General features: G+C 38.5%; 1 protein-coding gene across 7 annotated transcripts in view; it reads left to right on the top strand.

The window, feature by feature from the left end:
* PPFIA1 (PTPRF interacting protein alpha 1) overlaps window positions 1–22,747 on the top strand; it is a 104,629-nt gene that overhangs the window by 43,805 nt on the left and 38,077 nt on the right. For all 7 annotated transcript variants that reach the window (XM_060263267.1, XM_060263273.1, XM_060263270.1 and 4 more), the window contains exons 3-12: window positions 2,794–2,895; window positions 6,393–6,557; window positions 7,881–7,955; window positions 14,762–14,863; window positions 15,226–15,447; window positions 16,905–17,051; window positions 18,399–18,533; window positions 19,305–19,388; window positions 21,142–21,273; window positions 22,224–22,286. In XM_060263267.1, the coding sequence (XP_060119250.1) occupies window positions 2,794–2,895; window positions 6,393–6,557; window positions 7,881–7,955; window positions 14,762–14,863; window positions 15,226–15,447; window positions 16,905–17,051; window positions 18,399–18,533; window positions 19,305–19,388; window positions 21,142–21,273; window positions 22,224–22,286 (1,227 nt within the window). The remainder of the gene's footprint in view (window positions 1–2,793; window positions 2,896–6,392; window positions 6,558–7,880; window positions 7,956–14,761; window positions 14,864–15,225; window positions 15,448–16,904; window positions 17,052–18,398; window positions 18,534–19,304; window positions 19,389–21,141; window positions 21,274–22,223; window positions 22,287–22,747) is intronic.

The following is a 22,747-nucleotide window of genomic DNA, read 5'->3' as shown; positions in this document are numbered from 1 at the left end:
TCTCAAATTTGCCTTTTTTGGGCAAAGTTATTGAGAGGGCTGTTGCTCTGCAGCTGCAGAGGTTTCTGGAGGACGCTTCCACCTTACATCCATTCCAGTCCGGCTTCCGCCCGGGACATGGGACGGAGACAGTCTTGGTCGCTCTCATGGACGATCTCCAGAGGCACCTGGATCGAGGCGGCGCGGCGGTTTTGCTGCTGTTAGACCTATCTGCTGCGTTCGATATGGTCGATCACCGGCTGCTGGCCCGCCACCTTGCCGACGCAGGGATTCAGGGGTCAGCCTTACAGTGGCTTTCCTCTTTCCTTGAGGGTCAGGGACAAAGGGTGGCAACTGGAGGAGAGCTGTCCCAGAGACACTCACTCAGTTGTGGGGTGCCGCAGGGAGCAGTTCTCTCTCCGATGCTATTCAACATCTTTATGCGCCCCCTTGCCCAGATTGCCCGGAGACATGGACTGGGTTGCCATCAGTACGCTGATGACACCCAGCTCTATCTATTGATGGGTGACTGGACTGGCAATGCCCCGAAAAATCTGAACCGAGCGTTGCAAGCCGTGGCAGACTGGATTAAGCTGAGTGGGCTGAAACTGAATCCAGCAAAGACAGAGGTCCTTTGCCTGGGTCGCGGCGGTTTAGGGAATGGGGTCTTTCTCCCAGTTTTTGACGGGGTGCAACTGGTAGCAGTGCGCAGAGTTAAGAGCTTGGGAGTTCTACTGGAGCCTCCCTTGACAATGGAGGCCCAGATAGCAGCTACTGCCAAGTCCGCCTTTTTTCACCTTAGACGGGCGAGGCAGCTGGCCCCCTTCCTGGAGCGTGGCGACCTGGCAACAGTGATCCACGCAACGGTCACCTCGAGGTTGGACTGCTGTAATGCCCTCTACATGGGGCTGCCCCTGTACCGAACCCGGAAACTGCAGCTAGTGCAAAATGCAGCAGCCAGGCTGCTACTGGGACTGCCTCGGTGGGAACATGTGCAGTCTGGGCTGCGGGAATTGCACTGGCTGCCAATTGTTTACCGGGTTCGTTACAAGGTGCTGGTCATTACCTTTAAAGCCCTATATGGTCGAGGACCTGCCTACCTTAGGGACCGCCTCTCTCCATATGTTCCCCAGAGGGCACTGCGATCAAGCTCAAAAAATCTTCTTGAAATTCCTGGGCCAAAAGAAACTAGATTAAAAGCTACCAGAGAACAGGCGTTCTCTACAAAGGCCCCCAATGGTGGAATCAATTGCCGGAAGAGGTGCGGGCCCTACGGGATCTTAACCAGTTCCCTAGGGCCTGCAAAACTGCCCTCTTCCAGCTAGCTTTTTAAGACAACTCCTGATAAGATCAGTAATACCGAGCCATCTTATACGCCATTTGATTGTATTTTAATGTCATACTGTTTTATTGGTTTTATTGTCTAAATTATTAATTATATTATCTGTTATTTATCTGTATCATGGTTTACCATGTCCTGTTAGCCGCCCTGAGCCTGCCTAGGCGGGGAGGGTGGGGTATAAATAAAAGTTTATTATTATTATTATTATTATTATTATTATTATTATTATTATTATTATTATTATTATTATTGTAGTACTTGGAACCTTCTGTGTGAAAGGGTGCATACCATTTCCAAATTCTTTTTGGGTTCAGACTGTATGTATGCACTGCAGAAGAACCATTTCCTCCTCCTAGCTTGTTTACTGCTGTGGAGGTTGTGACAGTGACTAGCTATTGGGCAAGGGGGGTGGGACGCCAACTTCGCCTTGTTGGTCTATCTTCCTACTTCCCACAATACCAGGGACCCATGAATCCTTTCTGAGTCATTCTGGGCTTGGAATTGGGTCCATAAAAATCAAGCTGTTTTTCCAGTGGGCAAGTAGGAGATCAACTTGGTGTTTTGGAAAAGTTCAGGGGAACTAAGCCCATCTCTTAAGTTTTTTTCTTTTGCCTACCAAATTAAGCTAGTAGTAGATGTATGAAGTACTATATCTTAAAACAGGTAAAAAATTTTCAGTTCACTGTGCCAATATGTGGTTATGGTAACTTTAACAGAGGATTAGACAAGGTCATGATTGTTAGGTATATTAACTGCTGTATTAAGTATAAACAGAGTTCTTCTGATACCCTCTATTAACACTAATCAGTATGGCAGAAGTTTATATAATTATGGTTCTTCTAAATAGAGAATGTTATATAGATTTCATATTTGGGTTTTCCTTGGACCAGCACTTATAACTTCTATCTACTAAGATACCAAAATGGAATCTACAATTTCAAAGGCAGTGGGGTACTGGATACCAGTTGGTGGTATGTGTGATGGGGCAGGGAGCAGCATTTCCTTTCTCACCTTAGTGTCTGGCATCCTGGAAACAGGTGCTGAACTCAGTGTACCATGGGGCTCATGTTATATTTTCAGTCTTTGAAGGCAGTTAGAAGTAAAGGATGTGAAGGCAGTTAAAAGCACTGTTCTAAAAATGTATACTATTATGCCATTAATTAATAGGGATGTATATGATGTAACAATATGATGTAGCTTCATGTAAAATATACTCAGTATGCTTAGTATAATACACTTTTATACACTCAGCCGCCCTGAGCCTGCCCTGGCGGGGAGGGCGGGATACAAATAAAAAGTATTATTATTTTATTGTTCCAGTGTGGGAGTGCAACAAAATTTCAAGGGTTCATGGTGGGACCACCACTACATAATATATTTTCTAGTTTTTAGTTAAAATTACTCTTGTCAACTTGTGTGTAGGCCATATTATTGATGCCTCTATAATGAATTTCTTATAAATTGTCTTACAGGAGTTTGCAGCACTTACTAAAGAGCTCAATGTATGCAGAGAACAACTCCTTGAAAGGGAAGAAGAAATTGCAGAACTTAAAGCTGAAAGAAACAATACAAGGGTTGGTTTGCTTCTTCTGGGTGGCTATGCACTGTTTATATAGCTAGTATTAGATAGTATGCAAGGCAGAGAGATTATTGTGGGATATTTGTCTTAAACATGACTTTCATTTGGTGCACCACCACAGCCAGTGTTCAAGTAGTGATGTGCTAAAAATCTGAAAATGGCAAGCAATGAAGCATCTTCTTAGGCTGATGACAGTTCGCACTTTATGGTAGCAAGTGTTCTTTGTGTTTTCTCTATGAGAAACTCAGGTGAAAACTATGAATAGTCTGTTTACATCCACGAACAGACACATGGTAATAATATGCTGAGAAGCTGCAATCATCTGAGGTACTTTCATACATGCCTGCCAAATGTTTTGGAATGCATATCTGTCTACATATTCCTGGGAACACTTGCATAAATACAGCAAACATAAATGGTCATAAAGCATGCATTAGACCAAGAATGGCCAAACTTGCTTAACATAAAAGTCACATAGGATAAATGTCAGAGGATTGAGAGCCACAAGACATGAACACACCTGGACTCGCTGTCCCACCAGCTCCCAAAATGCTGACCATGTCCCTGCCCGATTCACTGTGCAATTATATATTATTACACACATAGAGAGAGAGTGCATCAGGCAAGAATAAAAGCAACCTTGAGCTGCTGGCACAACATCTTATTTATTACAATTTTTAACTGATCTTTGATGGTAATGAACTGAACTACTAGATAACTAGAACTATTTGTTTCCTGAATTTTTTCTTGAAAGTGATATATTTTGGCAAGCATTCTCTAGCTTCCTCAATTGGAAACAAATGAGAAAGACAGAAGGAGGTGGAAAGAAAGAATGAAGGAGGTGGAAAGAAAGAGCAAATGGAGGGAAGGGAAGGAAGAGAGAAAGGAAGGGAGAGAGAGAAAAGAAAGAAGGAGGTGGGGAAGGAAGAAAGAGGGAAAGAGAGAGAAAGAGGTGGAAAGAAAGCAAATAGATAGGGGGAGGAGTAAGGAAGGAGAGGTGGAAAGAAAGCACCTTTAACTTCAAATGTGTTCTCCAAGCCCCCGCCCCCTGTCCACAAACCAGCAGAGAGACAAATGTCTTCTCAAAGTCAAGTCAGCCAGCCAATGCAGCGATGGGATGGGACTTAGAGAACACATTTAACTTTAGAGGGGGAGGGAGGGAGGGAAAGAAGGAAGGAAATAGATGGGGGAGGTGGAAGTGGAAATGCCTTCTCCAAGACAGCTGGCTGGGTGGTGGGGGCTTCTAGAGCCACACAATATGTGTGAAAGAGCTGCATGTGGCTCCCAAGCCACAGTTTGACTACCCCTGCATTAGACTTTTACAAGTCAAAGTTTTCTTTCTGAATGCTGAATTTAATTTAGAATTCCGGAGTGCATTCTCAGAAGTTTCCACAAGGCATAATCACTTGTCCATTTGAAGCCTGAATTGGCACTAGCATTAGCAGGTGTTTGCTAGATATTGGAAATCCTCCAAGATGCAATCGGAAACTTGCATGTTTAAACTAGTACCCCTTAAAAGTAGTTTTTAAAGTCTTTGGGAATTTTTATTTAATGGTTGTCTACTTGCTAGTTGGCTTTGTTAATTGTAGAGGATTCTCCCCATTTCTGTGTTCAGGAAGATAGCTGAAGTATAATTCTAGAGCAGGGGTGGCCAAACTTGCTTAATGTAAGAGCTACATAGAATAAACATCAGATGTTTGAGAGGTGTAAGACATGAACAAATATCTACACACCCATCTTTATTAAAACTTTTAATACTTTCTTCGCACAGAAAGATAAAATACATATGTATGCACTTTACAACACAACATTGCTGGAAGGAGATTTAAAAAAAAAAAAGCCTGGGAATTGCGGTCCCCATAAGACCAACATAGGGAATGGTTAGGGAATTACTTTTTGGCACAAGTGGGAGAAGGAACCCCACATGTACCATATAAATCACTGACCACCGTTTGCATCATTATGCATCTCTCTTTGCCTTGACTCCAAGGTTAGTAAATACAAGAGCTATGAAACAAAGGGGGAACCCTGTGCTGCCCTCTTTAATTCTGTCCCTCCTTCCAGTGGCTCCCTTGACTCTTGTTCTCTCCTTCCCCATGCTAGGTCTCTGTGGTGGAGAAGAGCTTGCAAGCCCACCTATTTCCCCCTCCTTCCCCATTTCTAACAAGATGGAAATAGTCGCCTACCTATGGGTCAGTGCTCAGAGGCTGACTGAGGTCCCAATGCTAAGCATGTTTACTTGAGAGTAAGCCTGCATTAAGTTCCTCCTTGACCTCTGAGAGCCACACAATATGTGTGAAAGAACTGCATGTGGCTTCCGAGCTGCAGTTTGGTCACCCCTGTTCCATTGGAAGCCTGGAATTGTATTCCTTTTGGGTGGTTTGATATAGAAGGGCTTTTTTTGTAGCAGGAACTCCTTTACATACAAGGCACACACACCTGATGTAGCCAATCCTCCTGGAGCTTACAGTAGGCCCAGTACCAAGAGCCCTGTAAGCTCTTGGAGGATTGGCTACATCAGGGGTGTGTGTCCTAATATGTAAAGGAGTTCCTGCTTTAAAAAAAACCCCTGGATATATGGTTACTTTAGACATTTATTGGCATTTGCATTTTTTAGCAATAGTGTGTGTAACACAGTATTCTGATTTTTTTTTTGCCATATAGATTGATAATTTTCTTATACTACTTGTGTTTTGTGCATTTTTCAAGTCTGTGTATATTTATATACTTTGTTTTCATTGAGTAGGGGAGATATCTGGTATTTTCTGGTTGCTTAGTCTTCTCCCTGTACCTGTTTTCTCCTTCTACCAAAGCTCAGCATTGGGCTCCTCAAAGATCCTGTTCTCTGTCCCATCAAGGTAGGAAGCAACCATGAGGCTGTTTTCTAAAAACTTTATTTTTAATAATTAACAGATTTTCAATGCACAGCTATCAAAGAAAACAGGAGGGCATAATGTACATCAAAGAAAGCATAAAGCACCCTGGTAAATACTTAAACTTTTAAATTCAAAATCACCAAGAAGTAAGAAAAACGATAAAGCAGTTATACAGTGTGAGGCAGTTTACCCATAAAATGGAACTGCTATAAAATCATATAGTGTGCTAAACCCACACATAAATATAAGGCTGTTTTTAACAACCATGAAGCTGGTTTTTTCCTGCTCTTAGTGGTTAGGTGTTCCCTAGACAGAGAACTTCAGACCCAACCTTCTGGAAATTAAGGAAGAGGCATTTTTGTCCTCAGCTTTCCTCTTGTCATAGAATCTGTCCTTTCCACCCTGTTAAATGCTTTTAGAGATAAAACGTTCACCAGGAGGGCCAGATCCCCATTACTGTTGTTAGGAAACTCTGTACTCTTAAACTATCAGTTCTTGCTTCTGTCTCCTAGTGGAGGAAAGAAAGAAATCAAGCCAAGGTCGTAGGACAGGCTTTTCTCTTCATGCTGCTCCCAAAAACTTCTAGAGAAGACTATTGATTGTTCTTGCTTTTCAGCTGCTGCTAGAACATTTGGAATGTCTTGTCTCTCGACATGAGCGGTCCCTTAGAATGACAGTTGTAAAAAGACAGGCTCAGTCTCCAGCAGGAGTCTCTAGTGAAGTTGAAGTTCTGAAGGCACTAAAGTCTCTGTTTGAACATCATAAAGCCCTTGATGAAAAGGTAATGAAAGTTGATTGCTGAAGTACTGGATATACATGATTTAAGAGATTTTATTAATCTGTTATGACCAATTAATTAAGGGTGTTAATATGTTAGTATAGGAAATAGAAACTCATTAATTACAGGTTTTCTTGTCTCTGAGCTGAAGATTTGGTGTTGCAGAGGCATGTAGATTATGACTGGGATCCAAAAGGATGTGTAAGTATTTTCTGCTCAGTGATAAGGGAATTTCCAATTCTTATCAGATTCTGCCCCAGACCATCTGACCAGGGCATTAGAAGCAGTGGCTGGTTGGTTACAACTGAGCCGACTGAAGCTTAATCCAACTAAGATGGAGGTCCTGTACCTCAGTTGTGGGGGGCTAAGATCAGGCATCCGATTCCCCAGCCTGGATGGCACACCTCTTGTGCCAGCTCAGAAGGTGAGGAGTTTGGGTGTGATACTGGATGCCACCCTCTCTATGGAGGCCCAGGTCACAGCTGTTGCACGACCTGCCTTTCACCATTTTCAGCAGGTCAAACAACTAGCACCCTATCTGGCTCCTCGGGACTTAGCTACAGTGATCCATGCAACAGTCACTTCCAGGTTGGACTATTTTAACTCGCTCTATGCAGGCTTGCCCTTGAGATTGATCCGGAAACTCCAGCTGGTGCAGAATGCAGCAGCACAATTGCTGACTGAATTGCCTTTATGGAAAATAAATAAATACAGAAATAAATACAGAATACAGAAATAAATACAGAAAAAAAAATCTACAGAAATAAATAATAAATTATCACTTCCTCCACCCTTCTGCAACCTCCTTCATCACATCTCATGCTGTTCTAGAAGGTTTCTCAATCCTCATGGACAGCTTTTTTAATCATTGTATAATAATCTCCAAATGCTCAAAGAGTGATTATAGAGGACTGCAGTGGAAAGAAGGGTCAGAAAAACTGTATTCGACGAGCAGAATTTTGCTTACAGTCCACCATCCTAGGTTATATCTGTTCATAAACCAACGTGTTTTAACTGTAACTGCAATTAGTATGCATGCTTATTCAAGAAATGAAGTTACAAGTTGAAAAAACAGATTTAAATAATCTAAATCAATTCACCATGTCGTCTCAGATGATTGGTTTGTTTGTTTTTGTTTTTTGCTTTTCTGACTCAGTCATGTGTCAGTGAATACTTCGTTGCTTTTGAGAATGCAAAGATAATGTATTGTTTTTCCTATGCATTGGTAAGTATTAAAAAATCCTGAGTTTTCAATAAAAACACCTAGGTATGTACTTCTTACTAATGGTGGCAAAATTTCTTGATGCTCATGCTTTACCTTTTCAGGTAAGGGAAAGATTACGAGTAGCACTTGAAAGATGTAGCTTGTTGGAAGAAGAACTAGGTACTACACACAAGGAGGTAGGTTTAAACAAAAATCCATCTTGTGAACTCTGTTTGTAGCATGTTTGTAAGGAGCACAATCCACTGTGACAGGAAGGGGAGGCTTTGGAAATCTTGTAGTGTTAATGGGAGCTCCTGTATAAAAGCTCTGGTGCTTTTTGTCCCATCCAGAATTCTAAGGGCTGATTCAGGTGTACTGCATAAGTGATATAATAAACCTGATCAGTTGAATCAAGTTCAGATCGGGTTCATCTGAATTATTTTCCCTGTGCAACTAGTTTTCAGTAGCCATGATGCCACTGAAATGTTTCAGTTGGCTCTAAGAGCACTTTAATGATGCCATTTACTTAATGTGATTTGATAAATGTGACTTGCAGATCAATCATCATGAATAAAAAAACATCGCCCAAGTAAACTCTAGTCAAACTATATTTTAAGTACAGCTTGGTTGATAAAGACTAAACATACTATGGGTGACTTCCGGGGGAGGAAAATGTCGAGCTGAGCTGCTTCCCACAACGGGAGCAGGCTGGAACTTCTGTTTGGGGTAGTGGAAGGCAAATTAATTCCTACTGCCTACTTTTCTCAGAGATTAGTCCAAGATATGCTCAAGAAACTTTGAGGAGATTTACCTTGGCTAAAAGGGAGTCCCGGGGGGGGGGCTCCTTTGAGGCTTTGAGGGGTCTCTGGGAAGAGTTGCATTTTCATCATCTGCAGAAGTTCTCAGAGTCATTTATTTGACATAAGCTCAACAGAATCCTAACCTTCTTGGACTTTGTTAAACATCTAAAGCTACGCAAGAACGGTGTGAATCTGGATAACCGGTAGAGAAGGTACAGATGATTATCTTTCATTCCGGGACTGTTTGCAGTTAAACAGAATAAACTCAGAAGGTGGGAAATGGAAATCTAGTATGCTTGGAAGAAGAAGGGAGGAAGAGGTGAAATTTGGACTCTGTAAATTTAAAGGATAGTGCTAAAAAGTGGAAAGGAATTTATTGTTTGGTCTACTTGTGGTTTTGAAAAAAAAGCACCATCGTCATAGACCTGCAGCATATGTAATCAACACAGGAAATACATCAAGCATCGTGAGATCTCCTTGCAAGTGGAAACGGGATTTGGTGGCAAGTAAAGCAGGAAGCAGAGGAAGAAAAGCCTACTCTAGGATTATAACACCATTGAGAAACATCGGCGGCCATTGCTTGGAGGTTAAAATTAAAATAATGTTTTTAAAGTATTTGGGACATTAAAAATTGTTGGAATTGATTGAGATGATAAGAAGAGGATAAATACTATTGGACATATTGTTTGTAATGGACTTTAGAAACCTTTAAAAAAAAGGGAAAAAAGTTGCAGAGAGCAGTAAAAAGTCGCAGTCGCCATTTTGAAGGATTTATAAACTTTAAAAATTAATATTTTGGTCTGGGAAGCTCTGAGGATGGCAAAATTAGGCTTGTTGTAAAAAGCAAGCTCTAATCTTTTGAACTGGATAGTTGGTGAGATCAAAATTTTCAGTGTTTTTAAATGTCAGAACACAAGCAAGGCCGTACAAGGGCCACTTCATGGGAGAAAATGCAGGACCAATTAGAGGCAATGATGAAAGGTATGAAAGAGATGATAACTGCATCAAAAAAAGAAATTATAGAAGAAATTTAAAAAGATATGGAAGATCTCAGGAAGGAGACAGAGGAAAAATCTAAAAACGTGCAGGAGGTAGAAGGGAGAATGAAAATACATGACTCCACCTTGTTGAAAATACAAGAAAAAGTGACAATCCATGACTGCAAATTGATGGAGACTCAGATACATCTGAGAGGAGTACCTGAAAAGGAAGATGGTGACTTGAAAGAGTATATAATAAAAATAATTGCAGAATTTTTAGAGGAAGATCCTGAAGAGACTAAAAATATGTATGACTATATGTATAGAGTGGACTCACTCTATGCCAAGAAAAATAATCTACCAAGAGATGTTGTTATAAGATACATGACAAAAGAAATGGTGGGAAAGATCATGAGTAAAAACTCTGAAAAGACATTGATAGTGGAAGGCAGCAGAGTAAGAATCATGAAGGAGTTGCCAAGGCAAGTGATAAATGATAGAAGAACATATAAAAAACTGACAGAAAAACTACGGGACAATGAAATGAGGTTTAGGTGGATAATACCTGAAGGTTTGAGCTTTGAACTTCAGGGGAAAAGAATCACAATCACAAATGCACAGGAATTGCGTAGTTTTTATGAAGAAAATAAAGAATTTGCACCATGATGGATTACAAATTATTGTCTTGGGATGTAAATGGACTAAATTCACCACAAAAAAGAAGGGCAACGTTTCATTGGATTAAAAAACAAAATTGTAATATAGTTTGTTTACAAGAAGTGCATATTAAACAAAAGGATTACAAATTTTTATGGAATAAACAATTGGGGTTAGAATTTTTTTCACTGGCTGAACAGAAGAAAAGGGGAGTAATTTTTTATATCAAACAAGAATTGGAGCCAAAATTAGTGTTCAAAGACAAAGCTGGAAGATTTGTAGCAGTAGAAATAATATTAAATGCAAAGAAAACGTTGTTATTGGCATTGTATGCGCCTAATGGTGCAAAGGATTTTATTTTTAAAGACATCATGCAACAACTTGATGAACTGACGTATGACCAAGTTTTGATAATGGGAGATTTTAATGGAACAATTAAGAACTCTTTGGATAGATCGGGGGGGGGGGGATGATAACAAAAAAGGGAAATTGCCAAAGTCCTTTTTTTGAACTGGTCAAACAAGAACATTTGGAGGATATATGGAAGAAATTTAACCCTGAGGTGTTAAATTTCAGCATAAAACTTTTTCCAGAACTGATATGTTGTGGGGCACTAAAGATTTAGGTCTTATAACAAGGAAAATAGAGATTTTACCCAAAATTGGGGCTGATCACAACCAAATAATGTGGATTACAAAATTGTCTAAGAAGTTGAGAAGATGGAGATTGAATGAAGATTTACTACAGAATAAAGAAATAGTGACATACCTAGAAAATGAAACTAAAGCTTTCTTTCAAGTGAATGATAAAGAGGATATGGAATTTCAGACGGTTTGCGATGCCTATAAAGCAGTAATGAGAGGATTATTGATTACCTTGGATAATAAAGATAAGAAAGAAAAAGAAAAACAGCTGTTGTACATTCAGAATGAAATAAAGAAAAAAGAAGGGGAGTTGAGGAAAAGGCCAGGGAAAAAGAAAATTATAAGGGAAATTACAATATTACAAGTGCAAATGAGACATTTGTTAAATAAAGAATTGGAATGGAATTTGAAAAGACTGCAGCAGAAATCTTTTGAGGGAGCAAATAAATCTGGAAAGTATTTGGCTTGGCAACTGAAGAAAAAAAGAGAAAATAAAATTATTAATAAAATTGTGGTAGATGAAAGAGAGGTGGTTAGTCAGGAGGGAATAAAAAGAGAATTTTTTAAGTATTACGCCAAGTTGTTTAAAGGTGGTAAAATACAGAAAGAAAAGATGGATGAGTATTTACAAAAGATAAAAATAGAACCCTTAACAGAAAACATGCAAAAAGTTTTGAATAATCCAATTGAAAAAATTGAAATTGAGGCTGCAATTCAATGAAAAATGAAAAGGCACCTGGGCCGGATGGATATACAGCTAAATATTTTAAAACCTTTAAAGATAAGTTAACACCGAAATTGCAGAAGTTGATGAACATGGTAAGAGTAAAAGGGAAAATACCAAACACATGGAAGGAAGCTGTTATTTCATTGATACCAAAGAAAGATAAAGATGTCACGAATGTAAAAAATTATAGACCAATTTCGTTATTAAATAATGACTATAAAATATATACAAGAATCTTGGCAGAACGGCTTAAACAATATTTGATAAATTTTATAAAGGAGGATCAAGCAGGGTTTCTTCCCAAAACACAAATAAGAGACAATATTAGAACTGTTGTAAATATTGCAGAATATTATGAAAGACATTCAGAAAAGGAAGTAGCATTATTCTTTGCGGATGTAGAGAAAGCATTTGACAATTTAAACTGGGGCTTTATGTTTGCAGTAATGGAGAAGATGGAGTTAGGAGAAAGCTTTATTAGAATGATAAAAGCAATATACACTGAACAACATGCAAGGTTATGTATAAACGCAGATCTTACAGAAGATATGATAATTAGTAAAGGCACAAGACAAGGTTGTCCGCTTTCCCCATTGTTGACCTTTGAAATATTACTGATGCGGATTCAAGAAGACAAAGAAATAGAAGGATTAAAAATAAAAGGATTTACTTACAAATATAGAGCATTTGCAAATGATATAATGTTTATAAATGAAAACCCCGTACAAGTTACACCTTTGTTGTTAGCTAAAATACAAGAATATGGGGAGTTGGCGGGACTTTGTGTTAATAAAGAAAAATCAAAATTTCTATCCAAAAATATGCAATTAAATAAGCAACAAGAATTAAAGAGATTAACGGGCTGTGAAGTTACCTCCAAGGTAAAATATTTGGGTGTTGAGATAACAACGAAGAATATTGATTTATTCAAAAACAATAATGAGAAGCTATGGCGTAAAATGGATGAAGATATGTTAAAATGGAACAAACTTAATTTATCATTGTTGGGTAGAATAGCTGCAATTAAAATGAATATCCTACCAAGAATAATGTATTTGTTTCATACTATTCCCATTGTGAAAGAAAGTAAACAATTTGATAAATGGCAAAGGAAAATTTCAGAATTTGTGTGGGCTGTGAAGAAACCAAGGATTAAAATGAAAGTTCTGACAGATGCAAAAGAGAGAGGTGGATTTCAACTACCGAATTTAAAATTGTATCAGGAAGCAGTTTGTTTAGTGTGGATAAAAGAATGGATAATGCTGTTAAACAAAAAGCTCTTAGTGTTGGAAGGCCACAGAAATAAATTTGGCTGGCACGCGTATTTGTATTATGGAAAAAAGAAGATGGACAGTTTTTTCTCTCACCATTATATAAGAAGTAACTTGTTAAATACATGGATGAAGTACAAGAAATATGGGGATGAGAGAAAACCGTTATGGATAGTGCCGGCTGAAGTAATAAAAATAACAGCTGAAATAGGTGAAGAAAAGTGGTTGTCATGTAATCAATTATTTAAAAAGTGGCAAAGTAGAATTGAAAACTGCTGAAGAGTTGGACAATAAATATGATTGGTTCCAAATGCAACAATTAAAGAGCTTGGTGGATAATGATATCAAAACTGAAGGGATAAGAAAAGAACAAACAGAAATGGAAATAGTTTTGCTTGAAGATAATGAAAAATTAATTTCAAAAATATATAAATTATTGTTAAAATGGTCTACGGAAGATGAAGTAGTTAAATCTCAAATGATTAAGTGTGCAATTAATGTAAATAAAGAAATACAGATGGAAACTTGGGAATACTTGTGGAAAAATTCTATGAAGCTTTCAACGTGTCATAGTATTAAAGAGAACTGTTTTAAAATGATGTACAGATGGTACATGACTCCTAAAAAATTGGCAAAGATGAATAATAAGATGCCAGATAGATGTTGGAAATGTAAAAAAGGAGCTTTCTGCCATATGTGGTGGACTTGTGAAAGGGCGAAAAAGTATTGGCAGATGATTCAACAAGAAATTACTAAGATTTTGGGATATGAATTTAAGAAAGTTGCAGAGACTTTTTTGCTGGGATTACAAATGGAAAAATTTCCAAAAGAAGATAGAACTATAATTTGGTACTTGCTTTCAGCCACTAGGACATTATATGCGCAGTTGTGGAAGCAAGAAAAAATACCAGAGATATGGGATTGGATTATAAAAGTTATGACATGGAGTGAAATGGACAAATTAACAAGAACATTAAAAGACTATGATTTAGAAGTTTTTAAGAAGGAATGGAAAAAGTTCAGAAGATATGTAGAAAAAGAGTGGAAAGTAAAAGGACATTGGACAATTTTTGATAATGATGAAGTTTTAGAAGAAGATGAATACAAGTTTTTGTTTTAATAGATAAGGGTACCTTTAAATATTAGCATTTTAAGTAAATAACACTGGGGGGGGTCAAGTAACGGGGGAGGGGTGGGTAGAAAGTAATATATTGGGTAGATAAAAGAAGTTATTAAGATTTAAGAAATAATTTTGTTACCATATGTTACTTATAAAATTGTTTTAAAACAAAAGATTAAACATACTATGGGGAGTAGTCTTAATTACACTTTAACACTGAGCGGAGTAGTATTTATAACCTGTCATACATGATGTTTTCTAATTTTTAGAGACATTTTAGTGTAAATCCTTAACACCTACTTAAATGATTTTCCTCCGTATCCTCTTAACATAAAGAATCCATAATGACTTACAAATAAACAACTAAGTTTGCTGTATAAGCAATCATTTATATCTATTGGCCACAACTTGCAGCAGGTCCAATAAACTGGCGCAAGCTGTAACCTTTCATACCCCTACAAAACACAGCCTGTAAGAAAAAAAATCAATGCAAAAAGGAATGTAAAAGTCAACAAAATTAAAGCAAGACTACAAGAGAACAAAAAATGTTCACCAGGTGCCTGAAACTAAAAAAACTAGGTCCCAATTAAGTTGTTGTGGTAGAGGGTTCTGCATCAAGGCGGTGCTGCAGAGATGGCCTTTTTTCTCCTATGAAGACAGGGCCTCAGCTTGTCTTGACTGCCGATCACACTCATCTGAACATCTCTTAAATATCATGGCACCAGACAAGCTGCTTTTCTATTTCAAAATTAATATCATTTTGCTGTACACAATTTGATGCAATGTTTTATTTTCATATTTCAGTTAATGATTTTGAAAGAACAAAACAATCAAAAAAGAACACAGGCTGATGGGATGCCTGATGTTAATCATGATCAGGAAAATACACCTAGCACTAATGGGAAGGTAGGTACAAAACAGTTTATTGAGTTATCCATTGCTTTCTGTGAAGAGACCTGAGCATGGTGCTGCACATCCAGGACCATCTTACCATTACCAGAATAAAGTAATAACTAATTATATGTACATTTATTTTAATTTCTCCCATACTTACCTTTATTTTCACCTTCAGGAGAGGGGCTTTGGGGAACTAGTTTTAAATCGAGACTTTGCTCTGGAAAGCAGCAAGTAACCATGCTTTCTCTCAGTGTTAACTTTTTCTCTACTTTTGAATCATGGTGGCTTAACTTGGGAAACTTATTAGAGTTCAGTTAATTGTGTATTGTGCTGAATTTTTAAAGAATAAAATAGATTTTCACCCTCCGCAGAGATCTTCCAATGGCTCTCTAAGTCATGATGAAGACCTTGCTAAAGTAGTAGAACTTCAAGATATCGTTGAGAAGCAAACTAAGGAGCAAGCTCAAATGAAAGAACGTATTACTACCCTTTCTAATAGGGTGGCAGAACTGGAAGAAGATCTTGACACTGCTAGAAAAGATTTAATAAAATCTGAAGAAATGAATACAAAGCTGCAAAGAGATGTACGAGAGGTGAGACATTGTCAGTTTTAACTAGTAGTTATTCTGTGATTTTAATTGCCCCTTGGCCTAAATTATATGTGGTTTGGAAGTACAGAGATAATGTTGTTGTGTATGACATTTTATTTAGCTGTAAGCTCTGAAGTGAAAATGGTTTAACTTGTATTTAGAGTTAAGTGCATTTTTATTATTTAACGTATCTATTGTGGAGACTTTGAAAATAGTGTAAATTTTAAAGTTTTGATGCTAAGAAATTATTTAATATATGTTTGTGTGATGATTCTGTATTCTTGTGGCTGCTGATCTTACTGTCTCCAGTATAGACTTAAAATTCAGTAAAATAAATATTGGTGGATCCTAGAATGAAGAGGTCCTCTTATGAACACAGACCTAGGGTTGCAGCATCACATAGGCCAGGATTCAAAGACCAAACTACAGTGAAATCCTGTGTGTCTACTCAGAAGTAAGTCCCACTTTGTTCAGTGATGCTTACTCCTTAGTAAGTGTGCATAGGATTGCATTTTAGGCTTACATATGTTTACAGTAGCCCAATGAAATTCCTGACATTTTTCCATTGAAGAGCTGAACCTTGTGCCATATCAATAACTTCTTTTACTTAAGGTGGGGCAGGTTACCTCACTTCCCTCTTGAATTTCCTTAGCAAAACCCCTTGTATTGCAAAGGGAGCTGCCTGGATCAGCCACCAGGCCTGAGGCATACAAAGAAACCTAGCAGCTTTAAAAGATTTTTTAAAAAAGATTGCTATTATTAGCTTCATTTCTGCCTAGCAGAACTCAAGGTAACTGACAATCCAAAAAGTGCTTTAAAAAGTTCCTAGTAACTTGTCTCATGAAAAGAAAGGCATCCCAAATCGGAGTGATGAGTCAAAAAGCAAACTTAAAAAATAAACACTCTAATAAGTTGGATTCATCTGAAATGAACTTCCTTAACTCAGATGCCCCTTAGTCCTTCCATAGAACAGGCTGGCATGGCCAGTGCTTCCCCAGCATTAGGACCCACTTCTCACCGGCAGCTACCACCTGCTAATTGACCCTAGGGAAAAGTATACAAAGCTTTGGAAATGTTATCAATTTCTTACAGATCCCTGCCCCTTTTCTTAGGATTTGTTACCATTTTCTCTCCAAAGTAAGCAGTGACCAGTCCTGAGTCCCAAATATCAGTGGAACTCTAGACAAGAAGAGAAGGATTAATATCCTCCCACTCAGGGAAAATTCCTCCATCGAACAAATAAAAAAAAGTCACTCTGAGGGCTGAGAAAGGCACAGTTCATTACATATCTGAATTAAACAAACTGCAGTTATTGCAAATGGATCGTGTAAGCATTTTCTAGGTTTTTTTCTACATCCAACTTTGAAGACTATTTATGTCAATGGAGAGCAAATTAAAACAAAAAAGAACAATAGGAACTGTGTATTTCTTAATCTCACAAGAAGTAATTTTAATTTTAGGCCATGGCTCAAAAGGAAGATATGGAAGAACGTATTACAACCCTTGAAAAACGCTACCTCGCTGCACAACGTGAAGCTACATCTGTGCATGACCTCAATGATAAACTTGAAAATGAAATTGCTAATAAAGATTCCCTGCACCGACAGGTAGTTACTGTTGTCTAAATGAATAGTACAAAGTTGTGTTCACATTATGTTAGTCTTGTATCATATGCCGATTTGCAGTAGTGCAGGTAACATGGCAGTCACTCTCTCAGAACTATGTTAATGTCTCATGTTCTAAAATTCTGCTCCGTTAAGTGTGAAGGCTTTCACTGATGGAAGGTTCTTAGTGCTGGAGGAAGAATCCATACTTCAGTGACCAGAGTGGCCCTGCTTCAGCATTTACTCTGTGTTTTGAGAATAATTTTTTACTGTTACTTAAGGCTATGAAATTAAGATGCAATTGGATTAATATGACTGAACCATATAAAGGAATTGGCAGGTCTGTCTAGCTCTGACTGATCATGTTCTGAATGGAAAAGAGGGTGCCTGATCTAACAAGGTACAGCAAGGAGTGTAGACTTAAATGAGACAATACAGTGTCTTTGTTTCAGTTGCTTACAGTATATGACAGACTTTCATTTTGCTGAGGGTTTCCCCAAGTAAGATCTTCCACACCAATTGCTCCTCATCTGCTAGCACTCCAATAGCCAATGGTTGAAATATTTTTTTTAAAAATTGCTGTCAGCAATGATATATGCCAAGAAAACCAGGAAGTGATGTCATACCTCTCTAGGAATCAGTAGAAGCTTTATGGTAAAATCATAGAGGTATTTGAAGATTCCTCTAGAGGATTGATGTTACTTCCTAGACTCCAGATGTGACATTAGTTCTCTTTAGGAATCACTGGAAAATAAAGTTTTATCATAGAGTTTCCTGTGGTTCCTAGAGTTATGAAGTCACTTCTGGGGAATACTGGAAGTTACATCATGCTATTGCTGATAACCACCCTCCCATGTCCCCACCCAGTTGCCAGGCTACTCTAAGTTTGCTCCTGGTATAACTGATTTACTGAGAGGCTTTGTACGTATCTGGGCATGATCTGAAGAACAAAGCTGCTTATGATGATGAGAACAACAGCTATCAGCATTATGATCTAGAACAGCATATTAAAGAGCTTCGTTTAATTATAAAATCCTCATTTAATCTTTGTGTTTCACTCTTGCACTCATAGTATCTATTCATGCTGGAAAAATCGCTCTCTGAATTTTTTAATATGTGTTCCCATAGAAATAGTCTCATTTGTGTGAGCAGTGTAACATATGAGGTAGCTCTTGTCATCTCTGCAGCTCTAACAAATACCTTATAAAATCTGTGCTCTCCAATATTTCCATGTTGGTCTTTACTTATAATATGACTCCCACCAGAGAAGAGAACAGTTCAAAAGAGCACCTTAAATTTTGCCTGCAGCAGTGAGTATATGCAAACAAACTTTCTGTGTTCTTGCCTTAGAGTGAAGATAAGAATAGACAGTTGCAAGAACGACTGGAACTAGCTGAGCAAAAATTACAACAGACTTTGAGAAAGGCTGAAACTCTGCCAGAGGTAGAGGCTGAACTGGCTCAGAGGGTTGCAGCACTTACCAAGGTAGGAACACAGTGTGTAATACAGTGAAAAACATTCTTCTCTTCAACTGAAACAACTTTCTCTCTTACAAAGTAATTTTTTTCTTATTTCCTGTTCATTTTTTTTTCTGCTGGATCACTCAAAAACCCAGATTTGCTTTCTAATGTTTAGGAATGGCTTGGTTAGCTCTTTTGTAAGTTCTGTTATAAAATCTTGCTCTGGTTTCTGTTGGAAGTATATCTATATCCTGAAGCCATAAAATGTTAAATAGTTAGAAATGGGTTTGTGGTACCTTTCTTAGTTTTCATTCTTGTTTCTTCTGTTACCTTTCCTGTTTTGGCTTCTTAGCCTGACCATTTGTCTTCTGGGATCTCTACAGCTAAAGATGCTACTTCCAAGCTTAGGAAGGTAGAATTTGCACAAAGGACAGATGTCCTTATTTCTGCTTGCTGCTTTTTGCTCTCCCCCCCCCTTTTAGTGCTAAAATTAGAGGCAGTGGGATGGGGACAATATAGAGAAGAAAGAATGTGAATGCATTTTCTTTTGTTATGAGAAAAGTGAATTATTTTATGCTGAGACTTTCATTTACCATCAGCCAAAGAAAGCTGTTTCAGGGTACAAGGGTTAGTTGCTCATTTGACACATGAATCCATCCTTTCTTTGGCTGGGAATTAGCAATTAAACATCTTGCAGTGTGTGAGCAAAACTGCATAAAGCATGATATGCTTGCTTTCTAATAATTTTTCCCAGTACATTGAGATTTTCACTACAGTGTGATTTTTAAAATGGCAGGCTGAAGAAAGGCATGGTAACATTGAAGAACGATTGAGGCAGATGGAAGCACAGCTGGAGGAGAAGAACCAGGAATTGCAAAGGGTATGTCTTGGCAATGACAGCCGGTATTTGTCTTTTTCTTTTATCACATACATGAATCTGCCTTACACTGAATCAGACCCTCAGTCCATCAAAGTCAGTATTGTCTACTCAGACAGGCAGCAGCTCTCCAAGGTCTCCTGTTGAGGTCTGTCACATCACGTCCTGCCTGGTTCTATACCTGGAGATGCTGGGGATTGAACTTGGAAACTTCTGCTTGCAAAGCAGAGGCTGTTCCACTGAGCCACAGCTCCTTCCTTCATCTGTCTAATGATGATGAAATGTATGCTGGTAGTGAGAAGTATAGCCTTGTATTCCATGTATGTTTAAACAATGTAGTTTATTCTTTCAATATTTCTATTACACTTTTCTCCCTGGGGGTCCAAAGTGGCTCACAGCAAGGCAGAACAGTATAACTGCTAGATTTGAGTCCAATAGCACCTTAGAGACCAACAAACTTTTGAGAGTCAAAGCTCCCTTTGTCAGATGTAAAATAACTGAAAAACAGAACAGCAAACTATTTCAGGCCCAGTCCAGAATTTTACAACTGGATCTTCCAGGACCTCTGGCTAAAAGCCATAGGCCAGGCCCTCTGGCTCCTGCCTAAGCTTTATGTGAGTATCTGGAACAGCAGCTGCTCAGGAGGGTGTAGCCATTGGCCAAGATGATGCCCCCCTTTTCCTCCCTCTTTTAAATTAGAAAAAGTAGAAAAATATTCAGTAATTACTCCAAAACACAGTGGCTTCTCCAGATCCTTCCATAACCATTTCTCAAATCCAGTCCAATACTATTTTCCTAATACATCCCAGTGGAAAGTTCCTGTTACAGAATGTGATAAAGGGAAGCCACCACAAAGCAAATAAATTCTGTGCTTGTGTTTTCCCTCCTTATCGAAAATAGTAATGCAAGAATACAGGTACTGGTGTACTATGAAGAATACAAACAACCTCACCGGTTAGATTAATACTCTTACACAAGAATGTGTGTAAATGAACCTTTAGTGCAAAAACATGTAATAATAAATCTGTGCAGCAAACAATAGAATGCACACTCTCTCTAACTCCCCCAGTCAGTCCTTTCAATTTTCCAAATCTATAAGGCACCGCCTTCAGCCTCTTCTCAAGGTCTGAAGCTTGGGTGGAGTTAGGGACGTTCTGTAAAACTTCTCACAGAGAGAACAAGACCGTATTTCCTGGATTCTTTATGGTTTCACAGTTCTTAACCCTTCATCAGTCTTCTCTCATTGCTGCTGTTGTTGGAGCCATAGTACAATGAATTCAAACACGGATCAACGCATGCATTCTAGAATCTCTGCTTCCAGCTCTCCAGTGTGACAAAGGGAAGCCACCACAGAGCAAATAAATTCTGTGCTTGTGTTTTCCCTCCCTTTTAAAGCAAAGTCAGCCACCTTAACTAAAATGGCTTATTTTATTACATTATCTTTGAAGGAGCCTCTTGCATCATTATTGACCAAACAGCTTGAGAGACCTTAAAATACCACATTGGACCCATTGCATTTTTTAATCTTCAGCAGGCCCAGTTGCAACTCTCATTGAATAGTGTAATACTTGTAGAAGTTGGAAAAGCTTGTTCATTATAGCAGAAAACTATTGAAATACATGCAAGATAGTTGTTCACTATTTCCATATCCAAGAAACAGACAGACTCATAGAAATCATTGACAATTCTGTGTGTGTAAAAAAATTAGTAGGAAGGTAAACTTCACGAACTTTTTTTTATTATTATGTCTATCTAGGCTCGACAAAGAGAAAAAATGAATGAGGAACATAACAAACGTTTATCTGATACTGTTGACAAACTTCTGTCTGAATCTAATGAGAGACTTCAGCTTCATCTTAAAGAAAGAATGGCTGCTCTGGAAGATAAAGTAATTGCAAATGCTATGATCATTTGTTGGAATGCAGTCGTTTCCTTTTAATAGATATTTATCTAACTATTTATAGTGAGACCAATAAAGAATCGGATGATATAGTAGGACATTAGTGCTGATGTCAATAAAAACCTTGCCTAACAAAAGGAGACAAGAGTTTAAAAGTTTAATAGTAAACCAATATTATTAGAAGTAGTATATATAAGTTTATAGTGGAATTCTGTTGTGCCCTGTCTCTTCCACTGGCACCCTCCCTCCAGTGGCTGTTGCTTGGCCCCGAAGTGGATCTTCCCAGGGGTACAGTTAGACGTTTCAGAACAGATGGAAGGCCAGGTTAGCTTCACTTTGGTGGCCTTTCCACCAGCTGGATTTGAAAGGACTGCCCTTCTCTCTGTGCCTAGTTCAGCTCTGCCATTTCTTCCTCAACCTCCTTCCTCGCTGCTCCTTTATACCCTGCCCAGCTCCCCAGCTCTCCCCCATTGGCCACCAGGTTAGACCTGCTCCCCTTGATAAGCAGGGACACTCGGTGGGGCTCTGAATGTAGCCATGCCTGTTGAGCTTGCCCATGCTCATCAGGAAACCTTTCCTCCTTGGAGATGCCAACTTGGCCCATGCGGCACTTGCCGTCTATGCCTGGGGGCGGCTGGGCTTGCCTGGCACCACATCACCCCCTTCCCCTCTGCAGCAACACAGCAGTGTGGTGTCATTCAACCCACATCTGGGGCCTCACCTGGTGGTCTTTTGGGGCATCACTTCTGTGGCTTGGCTGGTAGGTGCCTTGTCATCCTGCCCTGTCAGGGCTTCGGGATTCCTCAGCTTGGCTGGGGTGTGTGGGGAGTCCAGCGCAACTCCCAGCTGGGAGTGGTTGGGACATTTCTGAACTTAAAGATATCAAGAATTGAGCCTCTTAATTATTAATGACCTTGTGAATGAATCTTTTTTTACAGAATGCTCTTCTTCGTGAAATTGAAAACGTTAAAAAACAAGTTGAGGAGCTGCAAAATGAAAAGGTATTCACTGAAAATAAAACTGCTATAAAGTAATGCTATAGCTTTTATTCAGTTAAAATACATAAATTGATAAAGCTTTGATACTGAAATGAATTACTACTAACATTAAGAATGCATACTTGGAAGATAAGTTTAAAAACTTCTTTCTATTAAAATGCAACAATATGTAACCAGTATACAGTACACAGAGCAAACAACATATCCTGTTTACAAATTAAAAATGAAGGACAAGAATGTATATTAATTATTATTCCTTTCTTATCCATTCATTTCTAAAAGCTTAATGATGTGGTTAAAAGGCAGCTAATTGTTAGTAGTTATTGTCAAAACACTCCTAGAATTTTGAATTGCTGTTAGTTTGATTATTGATAATTCCAGCATCTTTAAGAACCATTCCAGTTTGCTGGGCAACATCTGTTGTTTCCAGTAATGTGCAAATACCATCTTTGCAGAGTCAGTGT

Source organism: Heteronotia binoei, chromosome 21 (genome assembly GCF_032191835.1).
Source record: "Heteronotia binoei isolate CCM8104 ecotype False Entrance Well chromosome 21, APGP_CSIRO_Hbin_v1, whole genome shotgun sequence".
Classification (NCBI taxonomy): Eukaryota; Metazoa; Chordata; class Lepidosauria; order Squamata; family Gekkonidae; genus Heteronotia; species Heteronotia binoei.
The sequence above is the reverse complement of the archived record's forward strand: the minus strand, read 5'-3'. Positions and strand labels throughout refer to the sequence as shown.